This window comes from Rattus norvegicus, chromosome 10, assembly GCF_036323735.1.
Source record: "Rattus norvegicus strain BN/NHsdMcwi chromosome 10, GRCr8, whole genome shotgun sequence".
Classification (NCBI taxonomy): domain Eukaryota; kingdom Metazoa; phylum Chordata; class Mammalia; order Rodentia; family Muridae; genus Rattus; species Rattus norvegicus.
In genome coordinates this window covers 10,884,273-10,899,005 of record NC_086028.1, presented here as the reverse complement: position 1 = coordinate 10,899,005, position 14,733 = coordinate 10,884,273, and the positions used below count along the sequence as shown (strand labels likewise).

The following is a 14,733-nucleotide window of genomic DNA, read 5'->3' as shown; positions in this document are numbered from 1 at the left end:
ATGGTGTTGCGTGTAGCTCTGGCCTCCTCGCCTAAGCTCCAGGAACGGACTGTGCTACCAGCCTCCGCCCAGAGAATATTGGATCGGAGGATGTAAAAAACAGACACACGTCACTCAATTTCAACTTGCCTTATTGGCTCAACTGCTGGCACCCCCAATCTACCTCAGCTAGTGTGTGCGTCCCAGAACTCCCAGCTCAGCACCCTAAATCTGCACTGGATCCCAGTTGCTCAGCCACCTTCTGTCCCAGCTAAGCACCCCAAACTCCCACCTGCAGAAGCGGGTTGTGGTGGCTGTGGTGGCTGTGCCCGAGACCTCACATGACTGGTTGGCTTCCCTCCTCCAAAGCATGTGGAACACTGTCTCTCCTCTCCATGCATCTGCATGCTTGCCTGCGGGGACCCGGAAGTCCATTCTATTCCTGGACATCGTGGGTGGGTTGCTGCAATTGGCTAAAATTTGTCTAAAGTCACTGACCCCAGCCCAGGCTGACAAGTCGGCACAATGTTAGAATCATTTGAAATGGTAACTTTAAAGATAAACAGTAATTGTCTGGGCTGGTAGGTTATTTTGGAGTGGAGTATTACACTGTAATGATATTGTAAGACAACCTTTTCCAAATTGAAACATCTGCTCCCAAGGGAGGAAGGAGTGTATCAGACTCAGGAGATAAATGCGGGTGACAAGATTCACAAGGTCCCTCTCTGGCATCCTGTTAGCAGCAAAGTAACGAGCATTGGAGAGGAGACTGGTCCACTGAGCTGTCTGTAGGTCAAGCGGGAGCTTTAATCCCCGAGGGTTCATGACTGGTCACCAGTCCTGGGGTGAGCCTTTCTGTGATGCAGCTGCCTTTGAGCCACCCATAACTATGTGAGTAACCCCAATAAATTCATGTTCACTGACGAGGCCTGGGTGGAGTCTTTCCTTATGACTGCCAGCGTTGGCCTGCCTGGCATAAATAGATATCGGTTCACATCTTCCCAGGAAGTCACTCAGTGAAAAATAATGAACAAGCTTGTTTGGAAAGCCCTGCTCCTCTCACAGATGCTAAGTGCACGGTAACAGCATACTCACCGGGAACTTTTGGACTCTTTCTGAAGTCCCTTCATGGGCTTGGAGTGATAAGCCTTGACGAACACCAGGTGGGGCAGGTCCCAGACTTGGGAAACTGCTGCTGGGCTGGGAGTTGCCAGAAGCCATCCAGACCAAAGGGAAAGGAAGAATGTCACTACTAGGTCACAGCAAGTCACTGCCTGAGTGACAGTAAGGATGTCTGTGTGATCTCCTCGAAAGAGAAACCAAGAATTTGGAATGCTGATTTTATTTTATTTTTTAAAGGATTTATTTATTTTATGTATAAGAGTACACTATGGCTGTCTTCAGACATATGTATGGGTGTCAGATCCCATTACAGATGGTTGCGAGCCACAATGTGGTTGCTGGGAATTGAACTCAGGACTTTTGGAAGAGCAGTCAGTGCTCTTAACCACTGAGCCATCTCACTAGCACCCTGGAATGCTGACTTTAAACATGGACACCTGACTCTAATTATGTGGATGCGAGTGTGGCTCAGTTGACAGAGCACTTGCCTACCATGCACAAAACTGTGGGTTCGATCCTTAGCTCTACGTAAAATGACCATGGTGGTTCATGGCTGCACTTGTGGGACTCAGGAGGTGAAGGTAGAAGGATTAGGAGTTCAAGGTCATCCTTAGCTATGTAGCGAGAATGAGGCCAGGCCAGGCTTCATGAGATCCTGTCTTAACCAAACCAAACCAAACCACCACCGTCAATGAGAAATGGCTCTCAATGCCTCATGTATTTTAATAACTGGTTTCTAGCTGATGGAACTGCTTGGGAAGGTTTAGGAGGTGTGGCCTTAGAGGAGTTGTGTCACTGGGATGATCTTTCAAGTTTCAAAAAACTAGTGCAATTTCCATTGTGTTCTCGTTCTCTCTCTCTCTCTCTCTCTCTCTCTCTCTCTCTCTCTCTCTCTGTTTCCTCTCCCTCTCCCTCTTTCTCTCCTTCCCTCCCCCCTCCCTCTCACCCTCTGCCCCCCCTTGTCTGACATCATGGGTTCTAATCCTCTAAAATCGTAAGGCAAATTAATACATTCTCTTTATAAGTTGCCTGGGTCGTGATATTTTATTACAGCAATAGAAAAGTAAGACAACAATAAGTACCAGGTACCAGGTAGTGGGCCATTTCCGTGATAGGCCCGACCGTCATTTTTGGAGGAATGTGGAAGACTCTGGGACTTTGGACTAGGAAAATAGTTGACTGCTATATAAAAGATGTAAGGAGCCATCCTAGTTGGAGTTCAGAGGACAGCAATGCTGAGAGCAATGTGGACTATGGAAGCCCAGTGCAAGAGGTTTCAGAGGAGAGAGATATCAGCAAGTGGGCTAGAGACACACATGGAAAAACTATGGCTGCCTTTTGCCCTTGTCCTAAGAATCTGCCTGGAATGAATTGAAAAATAATGGAGTAATTTCTTAGGTGGAGGAGATTCTGTCCCTCTCCTTCTCTTCTTTCCCCACTCCCTCTGAGACAGGGTTTCTCTGTGTAGCCCTGGCTATCCTGGAACTCCCTCTGTAGACCAGGCTGGGCTTGAACTCAAGAGATTCATCTGCCTCTGCCTCCAGATGCTGGGATTAAAGGCATGAAGCGCCACCACCTGGCTTTTTGGAGACTTCGATACAGCTCAATGGTGACCCTATCATGTGGTTATTGTCAGTCACTCTTACACAGGTCTAGAGTGAAATCAAGCAAAATGTAGCATTTGAGGAGAAAAAGAGACCAGGGAACTTAGTATTGGAGCCAAGGCTTGCTCTGAAGTGGGTAGGGAGGGGTGTGGTGGGAGCCGAAATGTGGGGAGGGGGGCCCTCAGGGCAACACCCGCCCATAACTAGTTCTTTGCTTCCAACTTGTGAGAAGGAAAGGGCTGAGGAGTTTTCTGCTAAAAAACAACAATAAATCAAAGTGTCTGAAAATGAATGAGCCCAAGGGGACCAGGCTCTGTCCCACATGGGTAATGAAACCTGGCAGTGTTGTCCTCGAGGTTCTGACTTTAGAGTCATGAAAGAATATACAAGTAAAGGGTTTTAGGACACTTCCTCCTTGGTTAAGAGGAGTCACGAGGGCCAGGCGTGTGGAAGGGGAGACCCTGTAGGGGAGGGTCTGAGAGGTCATTGCATAAAGCTGTGAGAGCAAGGCCTGGATTGCATCAGAGACCCCAAGGTGTTAGAGGTGCCAGAGCCATGAGATATCGGCCAAGGAGAGCTGTGCACCAAGAAAGAGAAGTATGCTGCAGGCGGCAGAGCCTGAGGGAGTCGGAGATCTGAAGAGCCCTTGACAACAGACCCTGAGCTGCAGGGTTTGGAGTCAGCTCTACCACAGCTCCTGGCAATGACCAGGAGGTTACACAGGTTACAATTAAGAGAGTGCCTTGGGGGGCTGGGGATTTAGCTCAGTGGTAGAGCGCTTACCTAGAAAGCGCAAGGCCCTGGGTTCGGTCCCCAGCTCCGGAAAAAAAGAACAAAAAAAAAAAAAAAAAAAAGAGGGTGCCTTGGGTCTTAGAAAAGACTTTGAAACAGTGTTGAGACCTCGAAAGAGTATGGAGGAAATTGGACTAAGAGCGTTTTGCACTGTAATATGGTCACAAGTCTGTGGGGAGTAGGGGTTGGAATGTGGCGGTTTCAGTGAGAATGGCTTCCGGAGGCTCAGGGACTGTTTGGGTAGGGTCAGGAGGAGGGGCCTGGAGGGAGGTGTATCACTAGGGGTAAATTTTGAGGTGCTCTCTCTCAGCCAATCCTTTGCTCTACCGTCATGAATTCTGATGTACTGGGAGCTGTCCTCAGGTCCCCTTGGAGCTGTCCTCAGGTCCCCGTGAGAAGCAGCAGCTCAGGACTCAGACCTCACACGCCCCCTGGTGGTGGCTCGTTTTAGTATCCCAATTTATTCAAGTGTTAGAAAACTCCTTTAGGGAGCAAGACAACAAAAATAGGTCTGTAAACATGGCGACTTCCTTCCCTCCCCATCCCTTCTTATGAGGGGCCTCCTGTGACAAGATGCAGAGTTCTAGCTGGCGGTCCAGCGATGAGGCTGCATAGAGGCGGCCACGCGCCGTGGCTGAGCCCGGGGTAAGTCTTTCATTCCACCCCTGTGCAGGTGGCCCAGCAGAGTGGCCACTTTTGTCATGCCTGGGCCACAGAGTTCCATTTGCAAGTGGCTTCCTGGGAGTCTTTGGCAGTGGCGAGACCCCTGTGGGAGACAGGCCTCTGGGCAGCAGATACAGGCAGGCAGGGAAGCAGGTGCAGGCTCTCCAGAGCTCCGTATTGCTGGGGTGGCGTGAGCCGCAGCACGGGGACAGGGGCCACATGGTCAGGCAAGGGGCGGGGTGCACAGCATCCATGCCAGTGGCCTCACAACTGCCCCTGTAAAGGTGAGGAGCAGGGACAAGACTATCTGCAGCATACCACTGGGGCAGCCTAGCTCTCCGTCAGTCCTTGAAGGGGTTGCAAGTTTCCTCTGTTTGCTCCTTCTCTGCAGCCAGCGCGTCCCCGTTCACCTCCTGCAGTGGGTGGTACACGTAGTCCCCGTCGAGGTGCCGGTTCCTCTCTGCCCTGGAGCCCAGGAGCAAGGACACGTTGACGGCCGTGCTGATCAGCAGCAGGAAAATTAGGATGAGGGTAAGTGCCAGCCACGTGGTCCTGGGACAGGAAAGAGAGACTTGAGGGGGGACAGCCAGAGCCCACACTGGGAATGCTGAGCCCTGTGGGCAGGGAGGGGGTTAGGTTTACAGAAGACACACGCAGGGAATACTAGAGACAGTCTCCGATGTTTTGAGGACGTTTAAACAGATTTTTAGGAGCTGGGGAAATAGCCCATGCTTGCCTTGTAAACATGAAGACCCAATTTAAGTCCAGAAGAGCTGGGTGCGGTGGCCCACACCTTTAATCCCAGCACTAGGGAGGCAGAGGCAGGTGGGTCTCTGTGAGTTTAAGGCCAGTCTGGTCTACAGAGTGAGTTCCAGCACAGCCAGGGCTACACAGAGAAACCAAAACAAAAGCCAGGCACGATGGTACCCAACTTGGAAGGTTGGAAGGTAGAGCTCACCGGTTAGCAAGTCTAACCTGACCTGTGAGTTTCAGGTCAATGAAAAACAAGGCGGAGAGCTACTGAGGATGACAACCAAGGTCGTGGTCTGGCATGCACACACGCACGTGCACACACACACCTAATGTGAATGTTACCGCTTTCAGATGTTCTTTTTTTTTTTTTCCGGAGTTGGGGACCGAACCCAGGGCCTTGCGCTTCCTAGGCAAGCGCTCTACCACTGAGCTAAATCCTCAACCCCAGACGTTCTTAATATATTCTTTGCAGTACTGGGAATTGAACCTGGGTCCTTGTGGGTGCTAGGCAATTGCTCTACCACTGAGCTACAGTCTGTGCCTCCCCACATCATCTATTTTTTATGTTGTAACAGGATCTCACTAAGTTGCCCAGGTTGGTCTTGAACTCAGTCTGTAGCTCAAGCTGGCCTTGAATTTGCTATCCTCATGTGTCAGCTTCCTTGAGTAGCTAGGATGACAGGCTTGTGCCAGAAGGTCCAGCTCGGGAACCTGCTATCTGTCTGTCTGTCTATCTATCTCTTGTCTTCTGTATCCCAGGTTGGCCTTAGACTCCCTGATATCCTTAAACTCCTGACCCTTCTGCTTCTACCTCCTAAGTGCTAGAATTATAGGCACGTGCCACCATGCCTGGGTTATGAAATGCTGGGGGTTGAACCCAGGGCTTTCTGCACGCTAGGCAATCAATCTGCCAGTCGAGCCACACACCCCCTGCTTCATAATCCTTTCCTTGAGTTCTGTGGGGATGGAGCTGAAGCAAGAGCAGCACAAAGCCTGAACACAGAGAAGAGTCCAGAGTGAGTCCTTCCTGTGTCTACAGCCCTGCTCCAGCATCTAAGTATAAAGTCTGCAGCCAGAGATATCAAGCCCACGGCCTGCACCCTTTGACTTCCTCTGGGCAGTGGCCCGGGGTCCTTCTCGCTCGCAATCCTGGATGCTAGTTTCACCCATGACCGACTCTGAGCTTACAAAGTAGAGGATCACCTGCAGCCTCCTGGCCTGGCTGGTGCCTAGACAGATGCCGTGCCTCATGGATGGGACATAGGGGCTCAGCCTCTGCTGAAACACCTACCCGGTGAAAGAGGCCAGCCCTCCTGCCCTCGGTGGGGCCTCAGTTGACTGGAGACACTGCTTCACTGCAAGACATCAGAAAGAAGGGCTTGGGAGAGTTCACCTACTCCAGACCTGCCCAAGGGTCCCCAGTTCAAGAACCTTCAAGGCTCCGTACCTTGGGAGATGCTGCAGTTGCCAGTCTGGGGGTCACAGGGACGCTGGTGCTCGCACTGGCAAGGCCTCTGGCAACCTGGCCCATACCAGCCCAGAGGACACTCTGTGGAAAGGAGATGGTGGCAGGTAGGTCTTACCTCAGGTGGCGTGGTCTCCTGTTATAGGACAAACTGACTCCTGGATGTGTGCACAGCCACGCTGAAGGAGATGACCCCTGAATCCCTGGGGCCCAAACCCCCCAAGCTGCAAATGGTTGTGGCTCAGTTTCTAGAATGCTTGCCTGACATACACGGGGCCCTGGGTTTGATTCCTAGCACCCTATAAGCTAGTGCTATGCATAGGATCCCAGCACTTGAGAGGAGGAAGCAGGAAGCAGGTGTTTGAGGCCATTCTTGGTTAGACAGACAATTAGAAAACAGCCTGGGCTGCACGAGACTTTGTCTCTAATAAAAACCAAGCACGCTGCCTAGATTTAAGGTGGGCTCTAGAACTTATGACCTTGAAAGAATGAAGAAACTGTAAATGGGAAGTCCACCGAGGCTGACGCTGGTGTGATCCTACCCACCCTTAGGATCACCAGGAGCTGCTTTCCAGGTGTTAAGGACTTAGATGGATCTTCCTCAGGGGCATGGCCTGGCCACACTTTATTTTTTGCTATTGGTCCTTAGGGTTGAGTGGGCAATACTGAAAATCTGGCCTCTTACTTGGTGGGAATTTTTCATCAGGGAAGACAAAAGGTGGTTCACATGTGAAACGAGAAAAGGTTCTGAAGGCTACTTCCAAGCCCGTAGGAGGGGCGAAGGCATCGTAACAGCTGTACGCAGCCAGGCTCTCATGGAGCGTGTGCAGGCCACTGGCAGCTCTTACCTTCACTGCAGTTGGATCCTGTCCACCCAGCATCACACCTGCAGCCAGCTGCCAAAGCAAGACCGTGGAGGCCAGGTAAGGATAAAGGTGGACTCTGGCACGGGTCCCGCCAGAGCACTGCCCTCCCGTGGGCTCCCCACTCACTCTCTGTGCAGAGCCCATGCTGGCTGCAGTTGGAGGGGCCGCAGTTCAGCTCACTGCAGGCTTCACCGTGCCAGAAGTGGCTGGTGCATTCACAACGGCCATCCACACAGGTCCCATGGCCGCTGCAGTTGGGTGGCTGGCAGCGGGGTTCATGCACACATACCACAGTGGAAACACGGCGGGGACAGCGCCACATGTTGTCCTGGCTGTTGGGGATCCGTTGTGAGGAGAGACCTAAGCCTTGGCGCTGGTCCCTGCCGCAGCCTAAGAAGGCCATTCCAGTTTGCCTCCCTCTGCATTTTGACATTTGTGTGCGTTTGCGCGTTTGTGTGTGTGTGTGTGTGCGCGTGTGTGTGCATACACACATGCGTAGGCTAGGCTGGCTGGCCAGAGTGTCAGGATTCACCTGTCTCGTCCTCAGCAATGCTGGGGTTGCAAGCATGTCCCAATCACATCTGGCTTTTGATATGGGTTTTGGAGATTGATCTCAGGTCCTCTGCTTGCAAGGCAAGTACTTTTCCTACCGAGCTCTAGCCTCTCCCTGGGCCATTTATAGGATTTCCCCATCGCGTACAGTTTGCCTTCTGGTGAAGGCTCCCTTAACCCAGGCCAGTCATTTCCTCAGCTCCTACTTCGCTGTCCTTAAGGAGGCCTTTCCTGACCTGCCCCAGGTTCCCAGTATGGGCTGTGCAGCACCCTGAGGAAAGAGATCTTGGCTCTTCTGCTTGCTTTTGGATACCCAGGGCCTGGCACGCAGCAGGGTCTCAGTATTGACTGAGACGGTTGGAGGCAGGGCATGGCTTCACCTCTCACAAAGGTGGTTAGGGTGCTCTTACCAGTGATCTGAGGGGTAACTGGCTAGGGTCCCATTGAGCACAAAGGTGGCAGAACCGCCTCCATCCAGGTTGATGGCATTGACCACGTCTTGTTTCAGCAGGAACTCTGCCATCTCCCACAGGTTGAGGCTGTCCAGAAGGGGGTGTGTATCTGAGCGCCCGTGGGCTCTGGCTTAACAGCCTTCCTTCATTAGTAGTAGGTAGATACCCCCACTGAGGTTGATGAATCTTCCAAAATGGCCTGAAAGCTGTCTCGTCCCTCCCACATCCCAGAACTACTGGAAGGCAGATGAACTGAGTGCAAACATCCCTGAGGATCCCTGGGACTCACCCACGCTGCTCCGTCTGTCCGTCCGCGTGGAAGAGTATAAGCTGCCCCTTACGGTCATGACCCACGGCTGTCCTGGCTGACATCACGTTCACAAATTTGCTGAAAGAACCTGAAGGAGAAGGGCCCTGGGTGGTTACCCAGCTCTCCAGCGGACCCTTTAGGCTCCCTGCTTTCTCCCTTTTGTTGGTACCGGGCTCCTTCCCTCATGCGTGTGAGGCAAGAACTGGCTCGCCAAGCCACATCCCAGCCCCACCTCCAGTGAGCTTCCATGCCACAGCCGGAAAACACTTCATGTGATCTCAGTCTCCAGAGACCTCAATGTTAGTAGAACAAACTCCACAGGCCTTGCCTGAGGTCCCAGGCCTCCCTTCTGTTGTTCCCGTTCACCCAGCAGCTACTCTCCACCTTAGGGCTTTGCAGTCCACACTCTGCCTGGGAACCACATGCCTCTGCCCTGCGTTCTTCTGATAGCTTGTTCCTTTGATCCAAAGACAGCCTCTTTAGTCTTCCTCTCCCCCTACGCTATACCCTGAAGTAGCCAGACTCTCGGGACCAAAGCATCCTTTCCCACCCCAGTACTTTCTACTGTGGAGGTACACATGCCTGGGGAGGTCAGAGGATAACCTTGGGTGTTGGTCCTCGGGTGCTGTCCACTTTCTGTTTGAAACAGGGTTTCTTGTTAGCTCGGACTATCGCCATGTGGCCATGGATCCACTATCCCTTCTCCCATCTCGCCACCCCTGGGACTGCAAGTGAGCACCGCAGAATTTGGCTTTTTATGGCTTTTGTTTGTTTGTCTGTTTGTTTTCTGGGGCTCGAGATCAGGTCCTCACACTTTCAAGGAAAATACTTTACTGACCAAGGCAACTCTCCAGCCCATCGCCAAGTGGCCCTTAACCTTCAGCGCCCGTCAGAGTCGTCGAGGGAGTGCCTGCACGCCCAAGTGGTTAGGATTTAACCAGTGGTTTCTGGATGGGAGGGGTAGGGAGAGTGGACTCATGGTTCTGCATTTATGACAAACTCCTAGGCCATTCGAGACCACTGTGCTACAAGTCTGTATCACTTTGTTCATACCTGTACTTCTGGTCCCCACCGGTCCCCTTTCTCCTACACAAGACTGAACCCCCATGACTCCCACCATAGTGTCAAGCACTAAACAGCTGCTCAGTAAACATTTGGGAGCTAAAGAACAGCCCACTCACACTGTTCCTGGCTCTGAAGAAAGCTGGGTCAGGAAGGTGGCTCGGTGGATAAAGTGCCCCCCATGACACTTGACAGTCTGAGTTCAATACTCAGGACTCACATGGTGAGAGGAGAAAAGGCGCTGCCCTCCGACCTTCTCCCCCACCCCCACCCTGGCCTGTGTGCCCCCCCTGAACACACAGAGTAAACAAATCAAAATATAATATAAATAAAAGAGAGCATTCCAGACACCTCTGCCTGCTGACCTGTCTCCTGCGTCTCATCGCACTCGGTGATTTGGCTCTCGTTGATGTAGATGCTTCCATTACGGATGAGCCATACCACTCCGCTCAGTAGCTGCACGAATGGGTTCACCGTGTCCAGGACGTCCTCCTCAGACAGGTACCTGGAAGCAGGGAGGCAGGGGGCTCACTCACCGGCAAGAACAGCTTCGGGTGCTGACGCTGCAGTTAGCATCTGTTAGACTCTACTGCCCGGCTGCTTAAGCAAACCTCAGACAGTCAACCAGACAAGGTGTCTATCAGCACCAGCCGCCGTCTGGAGCTCCACAGACTGCATCCGATCCCTCACGCTCCTGAAGGCATAGCCTCAGCCGGACTGTTTGAAATGGTTTGTGCCAGATGACTCTGCAACTGTTCCTACCTAGGCCAGAAGGAGAGCAGATCCTCTGAGAGACTAGGAGGACTTTGCTGTGGTGCATTCTAAAGAGGCAGGGCAGTGACTGGTGCACACACCCCTTCTCTGGATATATAAGCAGGTGTTCAGTTCAGTTGGGGAGTTAGCTGGAAGATGCTCTCCTGTGTGCTTGCAGTAGCCTAGTGCTGGGCTGGGGGACAAGGGGGAAGCAGGAGGGTCCCTGGGGTTTGCTGGCCAGACAGTTTAACTGAACCAGTGAGCTCTAGATTCAGACTTTGTGTCAGAAAATAAGATGGAGGGAAATAGAAGAACAGAAGACAACTGAAATCAAACTCTGGCCTCCACACAGGCGCACACAGATGCACACACAGAGAAAGGAAAGTAGGAGGTGAGCAGGCCATCGGATCGTGTAGAAAGAGCAACAGAGGTACTGAGACGGTGGCCATGGCAACAAGTCCAGAAGGGGAGCCCAAGAGATGAACCAGGAGACAGCAGGAATGTAGGGAGGTTGAAGGACAGAGCCAGGGGAGAGAAACTGCAGGCGCTGGTCACTGTCAGAATTTTTAGTGTCTGTGACAACCTAAGATCAACAGTGGTCACACTGGCTACTGTTGAAGGATGAAGAATCAGATACATGGGCAGACCTAGAAATTGCAACCAAGGGCTGCTAAGAGCTGGGGAAAGCCCACTTCCCAGCCTTGGCAAAACGGAACCTTGGAAAAGAGCTGGAACACTAGATGGCGCTACCTCCTACTCCTGCCTGCCTGCGGTCAACTCAGGCTGCTGTCAAATTTCAAGAGATACTACAGAAAATGCCAAAGGCAGCTCTTAACAAGCTCCTTGCCTACCCTGGATTTCTATCCAAGACAGCAAAAGGCCCCCATCTAGTTGTCTTGGACTTCTCCATAACTCTACACTATTTCCAACTGATTCCATGGCTTTGCTGAACACGAAATGTTTGTTTTCTCTAATACTAGGCAAAGTTTACTATGGCACAAACTGTTCAGGCTCATGGTCGCCTCCCCAAGGCCCCATACACGGCCTGATCACAGAACGAGCGATCCGTGACACATAAGTAAACTTAAAGGAAGGAAGGTGTCAGCGTCACTACTCTGAAGATGAATGACAGGAAGCTTGGTTAGGTGACCTGGGCTCGGGGGCCTGGCTCTAAAAGAACATCAGAGACCCTCTGCCCTCGATAGCTCCGGGGTTCCCAGCCTCCTCACCCGGTGACTAAGGTCCCGTCGCGTCGGATACCGAACTGAGCGTTCTGCAGTCCCCCAGAGCTGCTCACCAGCCGCCCGTCGCTCACCACATTCCCCAAGCACTCGCCAGTCCCCATGCGGAAGAAGCCACCGTTCTGAGCGACGCGGCAACCGGCCGGGACGGCTGTGTCCTCCACAGTAGCGCGACGCCTCTGCGCGCAGCCTCCGGGTCCTCCCGGCTCCAGCACCGAGAAAGTGCGTAGGGGGTCAGCCACCCGCGTCAGGTGGCCGGCCACCGCGCGTCCCTCGAAGTGCGACACAAAGGTGCGCACGGCCGCGCGGTGGCTGGCGCCGGGGTTCGTGGGTGGCGGAGGCCAGCTCTCCTGTTCTGGGCTGCCTGCGTGCACCCGGGCGCAGTCCCGCGAGGGACGTCTGCGCGCGAGTGGGTAAGGCAGCAGCAGGTCATCGTCTCGGGAAACCCTGCGGGGACGGGACGATCGTGAGGTCTGAGGGCTGTGCCTGAGAGCACTCAGGAGAGGGGCACCCCAGCCAGGCTGGTCCTGGCGGCTGCACTCACCCGAAGCCTAAGCTGCACCACGCCACCCCAAGCAAACCGAGCAGCGCGGGTTTGAAGAACAGCCCCGGCCCCCTGGGCGCCGCCATATTGGCTTGGTGCTCCGGTCACGTGGGCTCGCCCCACGTGATTCCAGGCCAGGCTGTTGGGTGCTTTCAGGTACCAAGGACCTGAATACCTTTCTGTGTTTGAGATTATGCGTTCGAAGTCCATCAGGGAGGGTAAGGCTGGAAGGGAGATAGATAGCTTTTTATTTTTATATTATGTCAAACTTACAGAAAATTGCAAGAACAGATGCTGGCGAGGTGTAAGTTGGTACAGGACTTGCTTAGAATGCTTGAAGCCCTAGTTTCCTTCTGTGCTGACAAACCAGAAGTGGTGGCCCACGCCACAATTCCAGCATTCAGGAGAGGCAGAGAACCAGAAGTTAAAGGTCATCCTTGGCTACGTAGCTAGTTTGAGATCAATCTGGACTACTTGAGACTTTGTCTCAAAGACAAGAAGAGGTGGAAGAGTGGGTTGGGGTTGGAGGAGAGGGAAGAGGAGGAGGAGAAGAAGGAGAAGGAGGAGGAGGAGGAGGAGCAGCAGCAGCAGCAGCAGCAACTTTTTTTTTTTTTTCGGAGCTGGGGACCGAACCCAGGGCCTTGCGCTTCCTAGGCAAGCGCTCTACCACTGAGCTAAATCCCCAACCCGCAGCAGCAACTTGTAAGAAGCTTGCAGCCTACGGGTGGTGGTGCACACCGTTAATACTAGCATTTGGAGGCAGAGGCAGGTGAATCTCTGTGAGTTCAAGGCTAGCCTGTTCTACAGAGCCAGTTCCAGGACAGCCAGGTTTGTTGGATTTCTTAGGCAGTGTAAAGAGACTAAGAGCAGAAAAAGAGACTAGAGCCTGATCTTTATAGATGGATCGTTTATTCCAAATAGCAACAGGGACTCCTGCTGGAAACGGGGTGCCGGTGTGGGAAAAAGCCACAAGTGATTCTTTATAGGGATGGGTGGAGAGTTTTGTTTGCATCGTAAGGAACTAGGGAGGCTCTCTTTCCCTGAGTTTAGGTTTAGGGAGCAGGGCTATTCTGGTACTTAGTCTTTTCTGGAGCCACGGGTGCCAAGGCAGCCCCACATTCTTTCTTTGCTCTTTGTGATGACAGACCGACTGAGCAAGGTCATCTGTAGGAACCCTGTCTTGTGACCAAAGGCATTCTATCAAAGACACTGATGAGTTCCAGTATCCAAACCATAACCGGCTGCAGGTTTTGTCCATTACACCTGTCAGGACCTTTATCATCCCCCCTCCCCCAACCCCACTCCTATCCCTGACCACGATACAATCCAAGATCCAACTTAATTGTTTTCTTTGGTCGCCTATCGGGTACATCTCAGCCTTTATCTTTCCTGACTTTGATGATTTTGAAGTCAGGCGTACTTTGTATAGCCTGGTGGGGGCCAAAGTCAAAATTTAGGAACCCTTGCTAAAGTGAACAGACAAGCAAAACAATCCGAACTGGCATCATCTAAAATGGGCTCCCCTTCCTTCCCTCCCTTCCCCTCTCCTCTCCTCTCCTCTCCTCTCTTCTCTTCTCTCCCCTTTTTTCTTGTTTTGGTTTTATTTTTTGGATGTATTTTTGTTTTGTTTTGTTTTGTTTCTGCATAACTCTGGCTGTCCTAGAACTAGCTCTGTAGATCAGGCTAGCCTCAAAATTAGAGAACCACCTGCTTCTGCCTCCTGAATGCTGGGATTAAAGGTATGAGTCGCTGGCCACCTGGGAGGTTCTTTTTCTTTACCAGTTAACGAATTAAAAGACAAGAACCATTTGAAAGTCAAGCAAAGCCAAATTTTATCCAAAGAGGACAATTTTATTAGAGTTTAGGGAAAAAAACCTGAGGCAGGTGAGGTGCACATCTCACCAGCTGTCCAGAGAAAGAGAAAGAAGGAAAAAATGCCGTGCAGCTTGAGTTAGGTCAGCATGGGGGTCAGCTTCATGGCAGGATGCCTTAGGAGGAGGGTTTGAGAGAACGTAAAGAAGCCCAAAGTACCAGAGAAAGCACACTTAGGTTCTGGCCAGTGTCTGAAAGGAAGGCAGGGCACCTGAGAGGGAAAACACACACACACACACACACACACACACCCCACACACACACCACACCACACACACACACACCACACACACACACCACACCCCACACACACACACACACAACACACACACACCACACCACACACACAGACACACACACACACCACACACCACACACACACCACACACACCACACACCACACACACACCACACCACACACACACAACACACACACACACCACACACACAGACACACACACACACACACCACACACCACACCACACACACACACACACACACCACACACACACCACACCACACACACATACACACACCACACACACACACACACCACACCACACACACACACCACACCACACACACACACCCCAAACTTTTAAAATAAAAAAGTTTTATTTTTAAAAAAAGCCATTTTTAAAAAGGTACATTAGCTTATCAAAGAGGACAGCATTCTGTCTCCTTAGTGTGTCTTATGGTGTA

At 52.1% G+C, this 14,733-nt stretch overlaps 1 protein-coding gene across 3 annotated transcripts; it reads right to left on the bottom strand.

Moving 5' to 3' along the window:
- Window positions 1-3,939: 3,939 nt before the first annotated feature.
- Nagpa (N-acetylglucosamine-1-phosphodiester alpha-N-acetylglucosaminidase) lies at window positions 3,940-12,283 on the bottom strand. 3 transcript variants are annotated; one of them, NM_001108265.1, is given in 10 exon segments: window positions 3,947-4,712; window positions 6,205-6,268; window positions 6,361-6,462; window positions 7,227-7,274; window positions 7,371-7,576; window positions 8,207-8,335; window positions 8,538-8,646; window positions 9,986-10,125; window positions 11,603-12,061; window positions 12,159-12,275. In NM_001108265.1, coding segments are annotated over 10 exon segments (1,554 nt in total). In that variant the 5' UTR covers window positions 12,245-12,275; the 3' UTR covers window positions 3,947-4,501.
- Window positions 12,284-14,733: the final 2,450 nt, after the last annotated feature.

Excerpts from the sequence above, each read along its gene's own strand:
- Nagpa (XM_039086258.2), bottom strand. The coding sequence starts at position 12,244 with ATGGCGGCGCCCAGGGGGCCGGGGCTGTTCTTCAAACCCGCGCTGCTC. Across the intron at positions 10,126-11,602 it reads GACGGGACCTTAGTCACCGG|GTACCTGTCTGAGGAGGACG; the intron begins GTGAGGAGGCTG and ends CCCTGCTTCCAG. Across the intron at positions 8,336-8,537 it reads GGACAGACGGAGCAGCGTGG|CCTCAACCTGTGGGAGATGG; the intron begins GTGAGTCCCAGG and ends CCTTCTGGACAG.